The sequence below is a fragment of the Gouania willdenowi genome, chromosome 14 (assembly GCF_900634775.1).
Source record: "Gouania willdenowi chromosome 14, fGouWil2.1, whole genome shotgun sequence".
In the NCBI taxonomy this organism is placed as follows: Eukaryota; Metazoa; Chordata; class Actinopteri; order Blenniiformes; family Gobiesocidae; genus Gouania; species Gouania willdenowi.
The window spans coordinates 24,135,459-24,156,171 of NC_041057.1; the positions used below are offsets into that span (position 1 = coordinate 24,135,459).

At 38.5% G+C, this 20,713-nt stretch overlaps 2 protein-coding genes across 2 annotated transcripts; one reads left to right on the forward strand and one right to left on the reverse strand.

Moving 5' to 3' along the window:
* Window positions 1–730: 730 nt before the first annotated feature.
* On the reverse strand, window positions 731–5,326 carry LOC114476074 (homeodomain-interacting protein kinase 1-like). Its single transcript, XM_028467331.1, has 7 exons — window positions 5,232–5,326; window positions 3,469–3,635; window positions 2,835–3,026; window positions 2,134–2,315; window positions 1,783–2,020; window positions 1,604–1,693; window positions 731–1,267 (listed from the first exon to the last, which is right to left on the reverse strand). The coding sequence occupies exons 1-7, from the start codon at window positions 5,269–5,271 to the stop codon at window positions 731–733; spliced, it is 1,446 nt and encodes a 481-aa protein (XP_028323132.1). The 5' UTR covers window positions 5,272–5,326.
* A 1,191-nt stretch (window positions 5,327–6,517) lies between these two features.
* Window positions 6,518–17,254, forward strand: ska2 (spindle and kinetochore associated complex subunit 2). Its single transcript, XM_028466884.1, has 5 exons — window positions 6,518–6,655; window positions 10,202–10,294; window positions 10,395–10,568; window positions 14,510–14,584; window positions 17,037–17,254. Exons 1-5 carry the CDS (start codon window positions 6,623–6,625, stop codon window positions 17,064–17,066), a joined length of 405 nt encoding a protein of 134 aa, XP_028322685.1. The 5' UTR covers window positions 6,518–6,622; the 3' UTR covers window positions 17,067–17,254.
* Window positions 17,255–20,713: the final 3,459 nt, after the last annotated feature.

The following is a 20,713-nucleotide window of genomic DNA, read 5'->3' on the forward strand; positions in this document are numbered from 1 at the left end:
TTATATTGTGTCTCGTTATTTCGAGAAAAAAATATTGAGATACGAGTTCTGGTCCATATCGCCCAGCCCTAATGCCCATACATTTGAACCTACTGTATGGTTATTAATGGGAATAGTGTGTGAATGATCATGGTACCATGATCAGGATCATTGATACAGATAACTGACAAATATCTGACAAAGAGGATATTTAGGTCTTGGTGTAGGTTTTGCTCTTGTTTATCATTTATTCTGATCAGGCATATTTCCACCCAACATTGATGGAGTGCGACCAGTACAACAGGAAGTCAGGGCAACTGTGGCTCCGCCCCTTCTGCAGGTGTCACTGGTCACAATTTTATGACTGAATTGTTTTGTGTTAGCGTGTATTTCAGTATTAGTTCTTAACAAAAATTTAAAGAGAATTTACAAACCTGCAAATCCAACTGCAGCGGTGGTGGAAGGCTGTTTTTGATTTAATCTAACAATAAGCAGTTAGATCAAATCTGAGTCAATCAGAACACCAAGGTTCTAGCGTTTTCCACCTGTTCTTTGATCACCTCCAGTTTAAGTCACTTATTATATAAAATTAAGAGGCTCTTAAACTACAACACAAACATGGAACAAGAACAAAAGAATAAATATTTACATGTTTATTTGTTTAATATAAAAATATATAAAATATATCTGTGAAATTCCAAATGATCTAAAACCAACTATTGAACATATATGTTTTTACATGTATAAGGATTCACTTCTTAACAAAAAAAGTCTTGATTCTTCGGAAAAGCCTTCGAATCCTCTTCATCAAAGAACGTTTTTTTGCTCCACTTGAAGACTGATCCAGAACTTGATCATTTGTATGAGTGGGAACAGAAACCAGGTCCACATCAGTTACAGGAGGGAGATCATGTGAAGCTTCTGCAACCAAGGCATCACAACTGATTGACGAGAGGGAAAGTTCTTCTTCTGGCAGAGTCACATAGAACATTTCCCAGGATGTAGCGGCCAAATTCAGTCTGTCACCATCGTTTGATTCTGTCACACAGGCTTGATCCAGAACAGACTCTTCACCAGATGCAGGGCAGGTTGTGTTATCAACCTGTGAAGAGGGTTGATAGTGTCTGCTGGTCTCCTGCTGGTTGAGGTGGGATGTGGTGAAGAAGTGGTGAAACTGAGCCTGACAGGGAGAGATCCTTTCATCTCCATCCAAGCGCAGGAGATGCTTCAGCAGGTCGACAAAGGCTTTTCTGTCCTCAGCCTCACCACTTTCTTCTCCTGGATGAACCTGCATTTTAATACAAGACACTGGTTATTACACAAGCTCACACATCAGGCATATCAGTGAGTAGTTTATGGTCAGGATATCTCACAAGCTTCATGGCAGTCAAGACTTAATAACAGGACAGTGAATAGATTTGGACACTGCATGAATTTACATCAGATTTTGTTTAAAGGAAATTTCTCATTCATCATGAATAGCATTTTCCAAAAAAATGATCTAGAATATTTAAACAGTAATCTATGTCATCCATGTTTTAAGAGTTATTAAACTTAAAAACTTGCTTTTTTTAAATTGACAAAAAACAAATGTTTAAATAGAAAATGTTAATTCAAAACTTACATTAACCAGATCATCCAAAGAAGAGAACTCAACGAAACGTTGTTCCTCCTCAGGTACGATGTTGTTCGCAGCTTCATATTCCTCTGGTGTCTGGGAAAACAAGATGAGTGTCATGAAGTTCATTGTAAAGTTAAACTTTGGTGAACTCAGGTTTGCCGAAAAAAAAACTTCAGTTTTACCATCAATCGCCATTTTGGGCTTCCCTCAGCCTCACAAAAGAAGCTCCTGGTGTGAACCCCGGCCTGGAGCTGGTCGTCCTTTGGTAGACCAAGAAGCTCTGAAACACGCTTCATCATCTGATAATCGCAGGACACAGACAAGAGGTTTTCTCCAATGTAGAGGAATGTGAGCAAACAACCCAGGCCCCACACATCAATGGCCTCGCTGAATGGAAGGCCAATGGAGACTTCAGGAGCCCTGAGGAGCAAAGACACGAGTTAAGAGTGAGAATCTGTGACCAACAAATCAATACAATACAATACAGGTTTGTCATAACCACAGCTAAGCCATGTGAGGAGAAATCCTCCTACCTGTATCCTAGAGGCTGAATGTCAAGGCCAGGCTCCATGCTGGAAGTTGTAATAGCCAGACCAAAGTCGATTAGTTTGACTTTCAATGGCTGGATCTTCCCACTGACCACCATGACATTGTCAGGTTTTATGTCAGTGTGAATGATTCCAAGGTCTTTCAGGGAATCTAAAGCCACCAGTAGCTGCAGAAACAAGATCAGAAGACACAGGATTAGAATAAACATTGTCTGTTTGCTGTATAGGCTTTACACCAATCTGATTGGCCTTTCACCAACCAATAAGAAAGGGTTTGAAAATACATCATTTCCGCTACTTGACTTCCGTCATAGTCTAAGTAGAAGTAGAAGTAACCCTAACCCTAACCTAACCCTTTTGCTGCTGGTCAGATGAAATACCGATCAAGACCAGACGTTAAGATACAATTCAAAAATGAATGAGAAGAAGGGGGTGTATCTGCCTTTAAAGGGGGTGTACCCGCTTACAAACCAAAACGCCCCTTTTTGCTGCTGGTCGGATGATATTGCATTAATTTGTGGTTAAAAGGTCACACACACACACACACACACACACACACACACACACACACACGCACACACACACACACACACACACACACACACACACACACACACACACACACACACACACACACACGCACACACACACACACACACTCTGACAACAAATGTTATAAACCATACCTGCTCAGCAATAGAACGGATTTCAGTCAGACTCAGGTACTCCCACTCTCGGTTTTCCATTAGAGTGTAAAGGTCGACGTCCAGAATGTCAAATACCAGGCAGTTGTAGTTCATGTACACAAAATGCTCATAAAATTTGAGCAAATTTGTGTGGTCAGCATCAAGGACACTGATTAACTTCAGCATGGAAATCTGTAAAAAAAAAATAGAAAAAAAGAAGAAGAAAGCACAGTTTGATTTAAAATACATCATCTGGTTCCAACAGGTCTTAGATCATCTTATATTGTTATTTTGCAAATATCAAAAAAGTGCAAATGGTAACAAAGTTTGTTTTCAATGTTGGATTAGATATGAATAAATATATAAAGTAATAGGTACAAAAGCTATATAAACAAGTGTAAATCAGCTTTACATTTACATGTATATTGATATGATATGTACATGGAATATTAGGTTATGAATAAATAAAAATAGATATGTTTATTCCCAAAATTGCATTGAAGAGAACAGAAGTCCTGAAATGTACATTGCTATGTTGAAGTAATTACACATTAATAACAAAAAATATTCTTCATAGAGTTTAGAAGTAGCAAAACCTGAGCCCTCAAATATGATAGAAGGTACAAACAAGTACCTCATGCTCAAGATCTTCTTCAAAGCCCTCCTTGATTATTTTTACAGCCACCGTCTCATTGTTGCTGAGGTTCTGGCACTTGACCACCTTCCCAAAGTTGCCTTCACCAACACACTCCAGGATGGAGTAATCCACAGTGCTGCTGTGGAGAACCTGAAGTTCAGCTGCTGCAGTAGAAAGAAAGAACAGAGGGTGAGTATAGACTAGTTCAGTCTGTGTATGTGTCTGTAGTGGACAACATATTTTCTCCATAATTGTATTGTGGTTTCCACAGTCAGTGATGGTTTGAGGTGCCATGTCATGTGCTGGTGTTGGTCTACTGTGTTTCCTTAGGTCCAAGATCAACGCAGCCGTCTACCAGGAAGTTTAGAGCACTTCATGCTTCCTGCTGCTGACCAACTTTATGAAGATGCAGATTTCATTTTCCAACAGGACTTGGTACCTGGAAGGGACTCAATGCAACTCATACAACAGTTAGTAATTTGATTGGAAAAGAGACGTCACATTCCATGAGTGCTGATCAGGGTTGGGGTCAATTAAAATTGTAATCGTGTAATTGATAATTAAGTACAATTTTTACGTAATTATAATTGTAATCCCATTTGAAAAATTATGTTGCTGTTGTAAGAGTAATTAAACTGTAATTGAATTCAGAAAATTTAATTTTGTAGTTGTAATTACCATGTAAATTCTATAAAAATTGTCAATTATAATTTGACACAAAAATTAAAGAACCATGTTACAGTTTTATGCACAGTTTTACACATATGTAGTTAACAATTATTAAAATATTTTTCAAATCCAGCTTTTCCACATTTTACCATTAAAAAAATATAAAAATTGAGGGGTACACTGACACATAAAAGGCTCAGATGCCCACGACAAAGATATTAGAACTTATATTTTCATTGATTAGGAAGCCTAACAATGTAACCAATGGATAGGAAATAAATTAGATGATAGAAATTAATTTTTAGTGTGTTTTAACTGATTTAGGACCTGTTATCGTAAGAGATGCTAACAGAAAGCTAACACAAGAGGAAGGTTCAATGTTATTAGGTTATTTATTTCAAGCTCAGTAATTGTGATTGGACTTTAGTAATTGAAAACACAATTGTAATTGACTTTCTGAGGATAAAAAATAATTGTAATTTAATTGTGATTGGGAAAAAATACTGCTCACTGTTATCTTAATTTAATTGTAATTGAACATAGGTAATTGAAAACGTAATTGCTGATATAGATCAACAACAGCACTGGGACTTTATACAGACATTAGTCAACGGTCAGTTAGGAAACGTTTATGTGTTGCCTGGCAACAGCTAATATCACACTTGAGGTGGTGCTGTTGGGTTAAATATCAGCACTGGTATGATTATCAGAATCAGAATCAGAATTCCTTCATTAATCCCAGGGGGAAATTACTTTTGTTACAGCCGCTCAAGAAATAATCACAAACGTTAGAAAGAATAAACGTTAAATAAGTATATACAGTAATTAAGTAAAAGACTGTTAAAAATAAGGATTAGAAAGATACAGATATTTACAACAATCAAATCTACACCAGTGCTGATATTTCAGCACACCAGCACTCCCTCTGGTGTGATATTGCTTAATTATCCATCTCAGGAATAAAATACAGGAACTATTTTTCTGAGGAGACATAAATACTTGCTGCTACACCACTGTAATAACACACACTTTCCAGTCTAAAGGCCCTCTCTAAAGTATAAAAGCCCTGTTTGTCATTGAGTCTTTCTTACTTGCAGCAGCTGAAGTTCCAGAGAACAGAAATTGGGACATTTTCCACTCAGATGCTTTAAAAGTCACATAAACAGTTATCTTCACAATGCTCACTAACTGCAACTGCTCTGTCTTCACTGACAGCTCGTTTTCATCTCATACCTGCTCCTGATTGGTTGAGGACGTAGTGCCCTCTGCAGCCAATCAGATACGACTTCTCATCGGTTAAAAAACAATCACGTTGTGATGGAGAAGCCCTATGCTAATGACCTAATGCCCCGTTCTGAAGTGCATACGATATAGTAGGTGTAATGTAGTGACATCTATCTGTGCTTATTTTCCGTTTATTCCCGTTCTAATTCAATAATCTAACCAAACACACATAGGCGAAGTCTTTAGTTCTTTTCTCATCCAGTAGAGGGCAGTAGTGCAGCCTCAGGTTAAATCAACCTCATAGAGAAACAGTAGAAGAAGAAAAAGGAGGCGGAGCTTGAGGTTTGAAATTCTCGGGGCTTGACAAACCGGAGTGAAAAGACTTAATAATATGGAGGACCAAACCTGAAAAAAGTATAAATAAATAATAGTATAAATAAATTTAAGACATTTAATTATCTATGTTCTATTTATTTAACAGTTTTTTTCGTTTTATTCACTTATTCACCCATTTATTTATTCATTATTGTATATATTTATTCCAATATTTATTTATACATTTATTTAAGTATTTACAATTTTGGCAGGTTTGGTCCTCCATAGAATAACTCAGACAATTAAAGTTATGATGTTGATGTTTAAAAAAATGTGTGATGTAAAGTTCATGCACTATTCAAAAATAAAAATAAAACTAAAAAAATAAATAAAAATAATAATAATAATAATAATAATAATAATAATAATAATAATAATAATAATAATAATAATAATATATACTGTATGTATATATATTTTATGAAACTTGTCACAGTGAAACTAGAGAGTGTCCACTACAACACTGTAGTGGTTGTTTGTCTTGGAATTTTGTCTTTAAATGTATATACGTTTTTGAATATTGGCCCCTTTGCAGCCTATATCTATATGAATTATTTTGAAGATCGTTTAAAAAACGCTTTTTAAAAACTTTAATTTTTATAACAGTAAAATGTATATCTGAAACTAAAAACACAAAACATGATGGTATTCTATTTTTAACATTGAAATGTATTGTATGAGTTTTACGAGTTGTTTCTGAACACAGCACCGTCACCAACCAGTCTTTACCGTTCATGCTAGAATAGACGAGCAGCATTATTTTGAAGCTCAAAGCGGAACCAAGGAAATGGGAACCCTAGATGGCGACTGACTCACACTCCGGAGCACAAGGTGGCGGTAATGCACCATTGAGCTAGATGCCGTAAACCAAGAAGAAGACGACATGGAGGCTACAGTTGAAAAGCTTGAAGCGATGGTGAGTTAACTACAATATAACACGTTCCTGTCCATTGTGTGACCTACACTCACCTTCTGTCCTTAAACAGCATGACTTTAAGTGCATGTACTTGAGCTAATAAAACTCAGCGTACAGAATGGCAACATATGATGTATCTATACTTTTCTAAAAGGAACATTACTAATATAGTAAAGTAATTTTAATTATTACGTTTAGTTTAAACAAGTAATAATTCAAAATATTGTATTACATTAGTAATATTTTATAAATGTGACATTTAATTGCATTGAATAATACGTACCAGATTTCCCTTTACAAATATACAATCAAGAAATGCTGCATGTTGAAATCCCTCCAGAGAGAACTAGACCAGTATTTCTCAAATGGGGGTACGTGTACCCTAATGGCTCCACAGGGGCTACTTGAGAGAGAGAGAGAGAGAGACCGTGGAAAATGTGTCCATCTTGGTCCTACCACAGGCGTGAGATGACCGGAAGTGATAAAAACTATAGAAATAAATCTATTCATTAGCCACTCAATCAGCGTTTTTAAACCTTGGGGTCGGGACACTAAGTGGGGTCGCCTAAAAGTTATGAAACATTTAAATGGATTTTTGAAATAAAAAAAATTAAACATTAAAATGACACAATCTTAACTGTATTTTTTATACTTTCACTTTGTGAAATATAAATCAAGTTCAACGAAAATGTGGTTAAGAAAAATAACATCTGAGCTCAAACCTGATCAAAAACTAATTATAGAAAAAAATGTCTTTGCAGTCGCCAGAAATTGTTGATATCAAAATGGGGTCACGAGGTCATGGAGGACAGAGATAAGAAATGATCCAAAAAACATAGATATCAATAATAATAAATAATGTTTATTATATGATAAAGATACGTTACATACATGATACTTCAAGAATAACCACATTACAATAGTTATAAAAAGGTGTTCAAAAGAAATATTCAGAGATTGTGTAAACAAACAACAATCTTGAAATGCTATTTTGTCAGCTCTTCTGTTCCTTTGTAACAGGATCTGTATTCTACATAATTGCACTAAATAACTAACGATAAAGGCAAGGCAAGGCAAATTTATTTGTATAGTGCGATTCATACACAAGGCAACTCAATGTGCTTTACATGATCAAAAAGTGCAACAGAAAATATTCAACAGCTTAAAAATCAATAAGAACATTAAAATCAGCAGCAAAAAACATTTGAAATCAGCAGCAAAAACATTTGAAATCATCAGTAAAAAACATTAACAATCATCAACAAACACATTACATCAACAACTACGTGACCAAAAATCTCCCGCTCAATCATACGCAGTAGAGAAACAAAAGTGCCTTTAACTTTGATTTAAAAATATTCACATTGGATGCTGACTTCAGCTCTGCTGGCAGTTTGTTCCACTTCTTTGCAGCATAACAACTAAAACCAGCTTCACCTTGTTTACTGTGAACTCTGGGCTCCACTATCTGACCTGTGCTCATAGATCTGAGAGACCTGTTGGGTTCATACCTGATTAACAACTCATGGATGTATTCTGGACCAAACCCATTCACAGATTTATACACCAGCAGCAGAACTTTAAAGTCTATTCTGTGGCTGACTGGGAGCCAGTGTAAAGACTTTAAAATGGGAGTAATGTGCTCTGACCTCTTTGTTCTGGTTAAGACCTGAGCTGAAGTGTTCTGAACCAGCTGTAGCTGTTTGATGCTCCAGTCTACTGGAGATAAAAGCATGGACAAGTTTTTCCTGATCTTTGACTCATTAACCTAAATATAGTTATAGTATTGTATTATGTTACAGGTGATCCCACAGGCTCTGGTTTGAACACACTGGAGATTAGCGCATCCGTAGGCTGCACTAAAGTCTGGCATCTTCACTCAGTAATTTCCTGTAGGAATCAGAATGTAAAATGTTATTATACTTTTAAGTTAAATCTGGTGGTCTCTGCTTTAAACAACTATGCTGCATGATTAAGTCGTTTTTTAAAGAGAAAAGCTGCAATTGTAACATGTCCAAACATCCAGAATTGTAGCCACGTTAATGACGTTTGTAAGAAACCAAACAGTTTGTAAATCCATCAAGATTTCAGTGAGATAAGAGTATTTACGTTTGTGCAGATCACTCACCTTCCCTCAGTTACCACAGGCTCCCCCAGAAAGCTGCCCGAGTTCAGATGGCCGCCGGTGATGACGTTAGAGACTCCGCCTTTATTATATGATATATATGGGGTTTTCACCTATGTCACGTTCTAGGCAGATGGTCTAACCCAGATGAGCGGCCATATTGTAGGCATCGGAGGTAAACACTGCGAAGGATAAATATTCAAAACCACAGAAAAGCTCCTTAAGATGCGTTATTGATGCAAAGATATACAGGGAAGGACTCGATATTTGTCTGTCTGCTAGCACAGCATCTCTTCTTCACTGCTAGAATTTCTGCATGCCAACCGACCACTGGGTTACCAGCGCCCTCTGCTGGTCCAAACAAATATCTTACGTAAATCAGTGAAATGACTAATTTTTTTTGTCCAATTGTTAAGGCACAAAATACATTTTCAGTTGCACATTTAAAAATAAAAATAACTATTATGCAGTTTTGCATTGTTTACTATAGAACCAGAATTTAAACTAATAGGCTTCTTCTTCATTTGTTTTATTTCTTTATTTATTTCATTCAAGATTTATTTTTAGTTAAATTGCATTGAATAGTTCATCAAGGGAGTCTTTTGACAATGAAAAATAAAAGGAAAATAATACAGTATTTTCTAGTTTTTTCCCCCAAAAAATAAAGGAATATTTTTCAGTCATCATTTGCCTACAGTCCCATTTTGTAAAATAAATTGTGAGAGAATCGTATCGTGAACCCAGTATCGTGAATCGAATCGTATCGTGAGTTGAGTGAATCGTTACATCCCTAATGGAATGTCATCGACCACAAATTACGCCTCCTTCTTTACCATCGGTGTGAGGTAGAAAACATGCAACAAGATCATTTATATCAGAAGCAGCTGTATTTCAAGCACCAGAAATGTTGTGTCAATCGACCCCTGACAAAATCAGCACCCCGTGATCGCGGGAGTGTGCACGCATTCATGTTTAGTGATCCTAATACAGGGTTCTTGCCAGCACTGTTGAGCGTAGGGCCCCTCGACGTTGTAAATTTGCTCTCCTACGTTCAGTTTTCAGCAACGTAGGGGGGATATTCTCTTGTTTTTTTTCCCTTTTTCGGTACCATTGTAATAATTGTTGCACACTTGGACACTAAAGGGACTCCCAGGCGTGCACGGCTTGTTTTAACTGTTTTTTTAATCTGCATAACCGAGAAACACATTCATCAGCCGCACCATCTAATTAATACAGGCGATTGGCTCGGATTCTCCTGCTGCTGCCTGTGCGCATCCTGCCGATTTGTAATACTTTGAAATGACACAGGGAAAAAGTATTGAACACATCAAGTAAAGGAGGTGCAAAAAAAGCATGGAAAGCAAAGTATATGTATGATGTGACATCATCTTGGCACCAACATCTCTGTAACTGTTTTGTAGTTTCTGAAATCTGAGACAGACCTGGAATACATCGAGAAGCGTCTGAAGCTAGATTTGATCAACAATGCTGCAGAAAACAAATGCCCCACCAAGGTAATGGTTTAGCAACAATGTATTAAAGCAAAGAAGTGATACTTTTTTTCAAGTGGCTGTTCATATATATAACTTGTGTGTCTCTTTGTGATTGATACAGAACCTGGCAATGATGATGGACACACTGAAGGATGTTAAGAGAAAACACTTACTGCTCTGCGCTGAAGTTAAGGAGATTACAGCTATGCAGAAAGAATCCATGAGTTCAATTCAAAACCATCTCAACAGAGCCATGGAGCTGAGCCTCCAACTACAACAGACAGCACATGTGCAGGTGCTAACATTGAGTAGTGCAGGTGCTAACATTGAGTAGTGCAGGTGCTAACATTGAGTAGTGCAGGTGCTAACATTGAGTAGTGCAGGTGCTAACATTGAGTTGTGCAGGTGCTAACATTGAGTTGTGCAGGTGCTAACATTGAGTAGTGCAGGTCCTAACATCGAGTAGTGCAGGTGCTAACATCGAGTAGTGCAGGTGCTAACATCGAGTAGTGCAGGTGCTAACATCGAGTAGTGCAGGTGCTAACATCGAGTAGTGCAGGTGCTAACATCGAGTAGTGCAGGTGCTAACATCGAGTACTGCAGGTGCTAACATCGAGTACTGCAGGTGCTAACATCGAGTAGTGCAGGTGCTAAATATCTGCATTCATGAATAAAAAATGCCAAAATTTAAATAGGGTTATACTAAAAATCTTTACCTTTTCTACTATTTTTAAACAAAACTGCCATAAAATAGGCCAACCGGATGTAGATGCATTTTGTGTGGCCCCCAAAGCAAGCGAACACAGAATGACTCCAATTACGCACAAAAAAAGTCAAAATACTAAAATTACACCAAATTCACAGCAAATAGACATAAGGACACTAAACATACACAAAATAACTGAAAAATAAAACAAGAACAAAAAGACACAAAATGACTTAACCCACAAATCCACAACAATACTATACAGAATAACTAAAAGATAAACAAAGTGACGACAAAAATACAGACTCCAAAAATGCACATAATGAATCCAAAAACACAAAAAGTGAAAGAGAAATATGTAGAAAGTGACAAGAAAACACAACACACAACATAACTTAAAAATACAAAGTTAACACAGCACTCAAAACCCTTTATTGCTCCCTGTATTAGTCTGTAGCATAGTCATTATTGGCAGTGGTGGCATTATGGTTAAAGGTCCAGTATTATGCTATTATTCCCCCATTTCTATTTGTTCGAAGAACCCCAACAACATAGTATTTTAGGGTTATTTTCCCAAACTCGCCTGTTTTCTGGAGTTTTAGCCCTCTGAAAAGTCACTTTAATGTCGCGTCAAAAAACAGGCTGTTTTGGGGCCTTCATGCATATGCATGAGTGGGTATGTCTGTAGACGCAGACTTCATGCCTTGCTCTTGCGAGGGAGATCAGTGATCAGCATAGCGAATTTCTTTTGCTATCAACACACTCTTGTTATTGTTTTAGCCAAAAAACTGCACATTACAGTAAAACACATGGCTATTTACTGGAAGCGACTGTTGTGATTGTGAGTCAGCGGAGTCAGTCAGCTGTTTCAAACACTCACCGGAGTGTTAAGCTGATAAGTCACTTTCTTCTCTTTCTCATCTGCATTTAAGTTGATTATCATTTGTTTTGTCCAACCGCTGCGTTGCATTGTGTCACAAACACGTCAGATCATGTCAAAGGCGATACGAGGTGATATAACGGATACTAAAAATGGAACTGCTCCCTGGTGCTACTCCTTGTCTCCCGACTGCTCCTCAGGGAGGGGTTTAATGCAGAGAGCACATTTCGTGTATGTAACTTTACATATATGACAATGAAGTATAGTGTATATTCTATATTAAACTGCAGTGTTTGTGTGTTTGTTTTAGCTGTGAGGTAGTTTGAGAGGGAAGAGCTCACATTCTTATGTAGGGTAGGAGGAGCCAGGGTTCTCAGGAGTAAGAGTTTCCGCATTGTGACATTACAACGCAAGAAAAATCCAACTTGCCCGTTAACTCACTCAGTGCCATTGACGAGATATCTTGTCATTTCAAATCCATACGCTCAGTGCCATTGACGAGATATCTCGTCATTTGCATTTTTTCACGGGGATTACTAGAAAACACCATGGCGGAGGTCTCTCATCAATATCTAAGCAGTGGGGTGTTGTAGTGACCAACTGTGTCCTGAAGATGGCAGCGGTGCACCTTTAGATGAGAGATTAGCCACTGATGCTACCCAGCAAAGGAGGAAGAAGCAGGAAAAGAAATGAGATTATGGCTCTATGAAGTGATATTGTGACGTATCCAGCAGCTCACAGCTCCACATACTAACACAGAACATGTGTGGACCTGAGTGGATTATTGATTATGTTGTGATCGTGAGATAAAACCATCAACTAACCGGGCCAAACGGGTCGCCGCGTGTCGGGGGGAGGAGGGGGGTGTGGAGGTGGGTACAAAATACCCCCCAGCCTGTGAGCCAGATAGCAAAATAATAGGTGACATGTAGGAAGTAGCAGCGCACCTTTGGATGTGAGATCATCCATGCTCATCGGAGCTCAGAGGGAGAAAGAAAGGCGTTTACGAGACAGAAAATGGCGCTACGTGCAGAGCTGACGTTCCCAGCAGCGCACACTCCGACCAGAGCAAGTGTGGAATTCATGGATAATGTGGCGATGGTGAGATAAAACCATAAAAAACGGGGTAAGCAGTGACACTCTGCATGTCTGGGAGGAGGAGGAAGTTACGTGTGTACAGACTGACGGGAGAGAAAGTTGGAGGAACGCCAAAATACAGTAAGAAATCCATTAAACTCTGACCCAGATAGATAAATAATAATAATTTTGCCATCAAAAGCCCGATCTTTGTGTTTTTTTTTGTTTAGTTTTATATAAGGAAACGATGTTCAAAATCACTGGCAGGGTTTTTTTTTTACAAAAAGGCTTTTTTCTCACCTTTTTGCTCTGAAACTGAAGATTTGTGTAAAACTTGCTCTATTCAACGGCTGATTACAAAAGAACGAAACAAGCCAGAAACAATTTTTTTTTGGTGAAAGTAGACGCTTCAATCTTTCAGAATCTGGTGTCAGATTTCAGATAGTCATAGTAGAAAATATACTGTGGGTCTTTAAAAATCTGTCAAAATGCTCAAAAACGGCTGGCACTGAGGGGGGTAGAAAATCTCAGAATGGCTGGCACTGAATAAGTTAAGAGCTCACTTTTTACAAAATGTGGAATGACAAGGGAAGGAGGAAACAGAACTTTTTCAACTTTGGCCCTCTGAATGAGGCTAAAGGAATGTATATCATTGTTTTGAACCATGACAGAGGGGCACGGCTGAATTTGAACCGTAAATACCGCCCCCCCACTCTGATAATCCCTCCCAGTCTCCTTCTCTCTGGAAGAGAGCTGAACGTGCACTACCGGTAAAACACGTTGCCACGCAAACGGATACACACAAAATATAGGAAAATGGAACATTAGATGACCTGTCTAGAAGGAAAACAGCCACTTGCACATCCAAAGTTAGTCCAAGACTGAAAACAAGTTTTCACCATGCACGGCTCGTGCTTCACTATACATCGCGGCAGCCAATGAGGAGGCTCCTTTGTGGGCTCTGCTCACCCCTCCTTTCTTTAAATCCTGTGATTGGAGCAGGAGGGGGTAACGCCAAGATTTTGTCTTCCGGGGTTTTATGAACTAAAATACTTAATTATAAGGCACAGACAGCATTCAGACGTACAAATTTTTTCAGAAATGTTTACTTTTTGCGATATACTATATGATGCCAAGAAGAATCTTCTTTTTAATTAAAGAAAATAATTTTAGTACCCCAGCTTTAGGGAAGTGGGCTTGTAATCCGATGGTCACAGGTCCTTAGCCAAACTAGGCCATCACTGGGATGTTGAGCAAGTCCCTTAACCCTTACTCCTCATGTCGTTGCTTTGGATAAAAGCATTTGCAAAATGAAAATGTATTGTAATCATTATTTTAAATGCTCAGATGATATTCTGATGTTGTGACCCTTGGATCAGGCAATCACCTTTTTATGGTTAAAGTTCTCTGGTTTACAGTCATTCTCGAGCCAAAGCTTAGCTGGAGAAAACAGTGGTTTGTCAAAGCAGCCACTGTTAGCTAAGCTCTACATCACCTGTGTAAAATAACTGGTTTTCACTTCCATGGGGAAACAGTGGTAAATGTTGCCTGTGTTTTGATCTTTGTACTGCAGATTGAGCCACTAAACAAGTCAGAGCAGGAGGCAGCAGCCTTAATTAACTCTGCTGTTAACCAAACCACACCAGAGGTAAGTCAGTCTATCCATCTTCTGTACCTGCTTGTCCTGTTTAAATTAACAACACTATGGAAAGCTGTTTGAGCATGAATTTGATATCAACCAGAGTTAAGCTCTACTGGTACTCAAATTTGGTTGACTGGTGTGCAAGTACGCCTTACTAGTAACGCAAAAAAGGGTCACTAGTAGTACTAGTAAAACAAAATAATCTAAATCTAAAACTATATTAAAAAAAACCCCCATAAAAATATGACTCCTAAAACTATTAAAACAACATAAAAGTTATCATTGTATACAGCACCAGAGAGACCAACCAGGTGTTTGAGTCTATTTAAAAGAATGGTGTGGTCTACGCCGGTATCGAAGGCTGCACTAAGGTCCAGTCGAACCAACACTGTCATTTAAAATCTTGAGGAGGGCAGTCTTGGAGCTGTGGTTTAGCCTAAAACCAGACTGATACTTTTCAAAAATATTAAAATCAGCTAAAAAGTCCCCCGCTACTCCCCGGGAAGCGCCACCGACGCGGCCCGAGCACTGGGTTTCTGGTGGCGGGGAGAAAATGCGGCGATGGCGGCTGCTCCTTCAGCCCATAGACTGTAGTCACGGCACGAGCCCAGCCCTGAGAGCCAGTCCTTATCCCAGAGTTACAGATCTGACTTGCCGACTTCCCTTACTAAAGAACTGAAGAATTTAACTGAACTATCATTGCGATTGGTGCACCATTTACCCACGAAACTACCATATTGTGCTCTTTTGGCTGTTCTCAGCTGCCCACATCAATGGCGCCAGGTTGGGAAATGCCTGTATATTGTGACGTCATGTGGGAACTATATATATCAGAGCCTGTGGTCACGTGACTGCCGTAAAGTGAAACGTTCTCCAGGCATTCTCCAGATCACATGACCTGGCCAAAGACGGTCCGTCTCTCCAAACTTACATGGTCGGTATTTCAAGAGTAAAGCCCCGCTCAGAGCATTGATACTGTTAAGCGCTTTATATTGGCCTGAGGAATCATTTAAAATAGCTCATAGCGCTTAACTCTTTAGGTCAAAAAGTCCACGGTGTGCCTTTAACTATTGTTGATATTAATGTATGCTCAAATGGCGTTTTATATATTTGTCACTAAGTATGAGTCAGTAGCAGAATAATACATGATCAGTGTAATATTACTTTTTTTGTCTCCACTATCAGAATCTCCTTTGTCATTTGGACACTCAACAAACATGCATATCATTAATGTCAATAAATTCTATTACTGTTAGTGGTGGTAATCTTTTGGAATCTCATGATTCGATTCCATTAAGAATACAGGGATTGTGATTTGATGATGAATCAATGCATCGAGCTCCACTTTTCACAGCTTTTCTTTGTTTTTCACTGTAACCGCTGATGAATTGCTGTTTCTATAAACACAGCGACTGTATTCTACAGGAGAAACATTTACCATATAAAATAAACAAAGGGCTGTTCTCAATGATACATTATACACAGTTTATTATATATAATAAACTGAGTCAGCAGCTCAAGTACTGTAGTGCTTTTAAAATATCAGTCAACCCATTAAAATATCCTACAGTATTTTGTGGAGCTTACCGTTTAAATAAACAATTATTGTGAATGTATCAATTGATTATCGATTACTATGTCTGATTGACAATGGACCCCTACACAGTTTTTTGTACAACATGGAATTTTATTACATTTTCTTTTGGGAAGGATTTCAAACCAAAAAAAAATTGTGCCAAGTTTTCCACAGTTGTGAAGCTTAACCTACACAACTGTTTCCTGGCAATTCTGTCTCACATATTGAAACGAGAATAATTTTTCCGTTTTTTTTTGCTTTTCAAAATGATAATGAAACTTTGATCTGAATAGTGTCAAAATGCAATGAAAGTTAAACATGGCACGTGAGTAAAGACAGTTATTACCCCTTTGAAACAAGGTCAACATATTAATATAATGTCCTTTTTTTTAAGGTAAAACAAACAACAACTCTGCTTTAAGTTGAATGTGCTTGAACCTTCTTTTTTTGTAAAATAATGAGAAATGTGTTGATGTACATCTCAAGTATAAATAAGTTCCAACAAAGAACAATATCTACTTTGGTTTAACCACTGCATGTAGCCTTAATACAGTGAGTCAGAATTCTGATCATTTAAGGTGTTTCACTTTTTGATGGAGATCATCTTTGGGATTATTTGAGGGCTGCATATAACCACCATTTGAATACAGCTGCTGTCGAAGGAGACATTTTAATTTGTTTTTGTTGATTGATTTAGTTTTAATTGTGTGATGTAAACTATCATCTACATTTAAAGTCAAAAAGTATGGTCTATTTATAATATGAAACAAAAAACCCAATCTTGTTGGAAATTGATGTTATTGTAATCTAAATGAAGCAACCTTATTTAGATGTGATATCTCTAAATCAGACAATTGTCCTGTTTGATCTTTATTTTTGCAGTGGCTCACGCAGTCTGTGAAGGATGAGTGACATCATCATGCAGCGCCTTCAAAAGACCAAAAGTCGCTGCTTATCTCACGATACGCTTTGATGTGGTTACAGATGGACATTTACTATCTTAGCTCTGTTTCTGCTTACTGTTGAGCTTTCTCTGCCACACATTGGCTAAGCAATTGGCTTATTGTTGGAATGTTTTGTGAATAAAAAACATGAAAGTGCTTACTGTACTATTTTAAAGTTTAGTTATCATGTGAGTGGAATATACCTTTTACCTAGGACAGTGTTTCCCAACCAGATACGTGTGCCAAGAGAAATTACCAGGTGTGCTGTGGATAATCCTACAATTTAACCTGATGGTTCTCTTAGCAGCAAGGTGGTGCAATTACATGCTCTTCCATTTGAGGGCCATGTCGCTCTAAATACAAAAGTACATGCTGCAAATAAGAGAACGCTGCAAGTATTAGCAATGGAAAAATATTTAAGAATAAAAACTAGTCAATCTACCCTCGGTAACCAACGAGCATGAATGTGAGCTTAGCTGACCTAAATTTGGACAGTTGTAGCTGCCTTCTGACAAAGAGGTCCTGATTCTAGCAAACAAATCCATTTCACTTCTGCTCCTTATCTATGCAAGGTGGGTTTTTCAAGCATGACTGCTATAAAGAGGGATAAAAGAGACAGACTCAGTGCTGTATAGGAATATCTTTAATTCTTGCCCAGGTTTCATACTAAGTAAATTGTAACTAGATTTGTATTAATTTTCTAAACATATACTTTTTGTGACATTTTTGCTTGCTGGTGTACCTTGTGATAGTTTCTACTGGAAAATATGTGCCGTGGCTCAAAAAGGTTGGGAGACACTGACCAAGGGGACTGCTCACTGTAGTGTTTCAAAGCTGGTTTGCTTGTTGATGGTGCCTCCTATTGGCATCTATCCCTGTACCAAGGGTTCTCTTAAAGAGTAACTAAACCCCTGCTTTCTGCTGACCTGCCACTAGGGGGAAATTAAAAAACTGCCTTATTTATGCTTGTGGGCTCGTGTATTGTATGTAGTAGTTGAGAAGACAGCACTCTCACTGCAGTGCTGTGGGCTGTGTGACTTCAAAATTTAATTGTAATAGCCAGCGTTCAACCCTTAGAAGGCAGTCACTCTATTTTACAACTAAATACACAAAATTAAAACTTTCACTAAAATGTTAAAAGTTGGACTAGGATCAATCAACTCCACTACTTAATACATATATATGTATTCAGCAGAAAAAAGTGAGTTAGGGATTTAGTTGCTCTTAAAAAATGTGCCCATGCAGAGGTCAGGTTTGACACTTTTAAACAATGGATCAAAATGATAATAATTTCTGGCTAAAACTCTAGAAAGCAGGCAGGTTTGGGAAAATAAACCTCAAATACTATGTTGTTGGGGTTCTTAGAACAATTGGAGATGGGTGAAAAATAGCATAATAAAGGGGCAGTCTGCAACTTTTATAAAAGTGACTTTGTTATATTTGCTAAAGCTGTCACTATGTAAGGACAGCTTTACATCAAACTAGTAGTTTGTGTGATTAAAAAAAACAGGCTCATTGAGTCTGCGCCTGCTGCCTTTGGCAGATTGCCAGAATGCACTGTGACCGAGCAAAAAGAACCAATCAGAGCCAGGATCGTGTTTGATGGGCTGTCTGACAGCTGTTGCTCACTGTCTCCGCCCCTTTCCCGGAGCTAGAGCACCGTCTTTTTTACAGTGTATGGTCTGGAGGAGTAGAAGATGAAATTGGTGACTTTGCTGCTTGAAAGGTAATTACCATTTTATTATTTGTTTTAATTATAACATAATTATAAATTATTTATTTTTAAATTTCCAATAGCCTACAGTACCTATAAGTTTGAAAGTGTCTGCATTTTGTGTGTTTCATAGCCCAAATTACTAAACAGCGCTATTTCCTGGAACAGTTGCACAATCTCACTCCGCTGTAAAGCAGAGCGAGGCCACGCCCCCTCCCAAAAGCACGTTGCTCCTCTGCCTAAATGCTTGTTCATGTGGATCTTGTTGGGTTTTTTCTTTCTTTCTTATTATGAATTTTATATTTTGATAAGCACATTGAGAGGACTTTGTTGGAAATTGCTTTATACAAATAAAATTGATTTGAATTGAATTAACACTTGCCAGCAGAAACATGAAATTGTCATTGGTGGTCTCCATTTGCAATGTGCCTACCCAACCCTAGTGGTCACGGCACATCACTGGTAATCACTGCTGCTTGATTTACATTATGTTTGATTTGTAATTGTTATAGAACTCTGTAGTGCATGTGTTGTTCATGTGTGCGCAGCAGCCTCTGTGTGGCTGCTGTAAGTGACACTGAGTTGTTGCTGCTGCTGAGGTGTGTGCACATTGAGAGAGAGAAGCGCTGCAGTAATATGCTTTTAATTTTGCATGTTATATTACTGATGTTGCGGACTAACGTTAGCTTTGGAAAGTTTGGAGGCAGGGCAAAAGAGCAGCGGCGAGGGAGGGGAGAGAGGGATCGGGGAGTTGCAGATTGCACCTTTAATCTATGAGATATGTTTGTATTGAACTTGGTTTGGGATAAGGATAGCGGATCCTTTTCTAAGCCCCGATTTATCAGAGGAATACAATAGGTGTTTAAAGCCTCCTCTTCTCAGTTTAAACAGAGGATTAGATAGGAGAGCTGTTCCTGAGAAAGGAGGGGAGGCTGGATGCCTCCTGTAGATAGAATGGGGGGGGGGTTAGACGCTGCCTCAGCCCATTGCTGAGTCACAGAGAAAACTGTGACTGCCTTACCACTTGTGGAGTGGGCTGCGGACCTGACGTGCACTCCTGCTTTCCGGCCTGTGTTTGCTACAGTGACGTTGCCTGTCCCTGCACACTCTATGAACTCGTACCCCACGGGGGGTCTTGTCGACAGCAGACTAGATAAGTTTTATAAATAATTTCTTTACATCTTGATTCACTGTTTTGTATTTGTATTATGTTTGTAGCCTATTTTTAATCAACTGATGTCTAATTCACCCAGTCTAGCCTCCACCAGGATCATCTCAAACTAAAAGTGGTCCTCTGCCGCCCTCTAGTGTGCGGTGGGTTTGACCCTGGTTGCAGTGGTCCTGAAGGGTGTGCATGTGTTTCTGGTTTTTAGTGTGCTGTGAAGTGGTGCTGTGCTTGTTTGCAGTGGAGTTTATTGATAAGGGTCCTGTGTGTTAAATGGGGCTGGGGCGGGGCCACCTGGGCCAACAGTAACCTTGTGTGGAGTTCCTCTGAACATCTCTTAGTAAATTAATTAAATAAAGATTGTTTTTTTCCCTCTGTCCTGTGGTGTATTTCTGGCCTCTGGCACCGGACCAGACCGGGTTAAAAAAGGTGGTGGCAGCGAATACAATAAAACCCTATGCTACTGCAGCCTGACTACTCATGCTAGCAAATGTAATTACAGTAAATTCTGACATTACTTTGGTCGTGGAACCTTTTAAGATTTCTAAATAGAGTTTGTGTGACAGCTCCCATGCTGCTCTGAGTGCAGCAAACTAGTAAGTAACTAGTTAAGTTGTGAACCTTAATTAAGATAATCAAATGTTCAACAGAACTTCGATAGATGGGGTCCATACTGTGGACTCCATAGAAGGACCCTGAGTCCTTCTATAGACCTATGGGTCTTACCCATGGTGGT

Bases quoted from the DNA above. Each gene is read 5' to 3' on its own strand.
- LOC114476074 (XM_028467331.1), bottom strand. From the start codon at position 5,271: ATGTCCCAATTTCTGTTCTCTGGAACTTCAGCTGCTGCAA. The intron at 3,636-5,231 runs GTAAGAAAGACT...TTTCTACTGCAG, and splicing joins TGGAACTTCAGCTGCTGCAA to CAGCTGAACTTCAGGTTCTC. The intron at 3,027-3,468 runs GTACTTGTTTGT...TTTTTTTTACAG, and splicing joins AAGAAGATCTTGAGCATGAG to ATTTCCATGCTGAAGTTAAT.
- ska2 (XM_028466884.1), top strand. From the start codon at position 6,623: ATGGAGGCTACAGTTGAAAAGCTTGAAGCGATG. The intron at 6,656-10,201 runs GTGAGTTAACTA...ACTGTTTTGTAG, and splicing joins TTGAAAAGCTTGAAGCGATG to TTTCTGAAATCTGAGACAGA. The intron at 10,295-10,394 runs GTAATGGTTTAG...TGATTGATACAG, and splicing joins AAAACAAATGCCCCACCAAG to AACCTGGCAATGATGATGGA.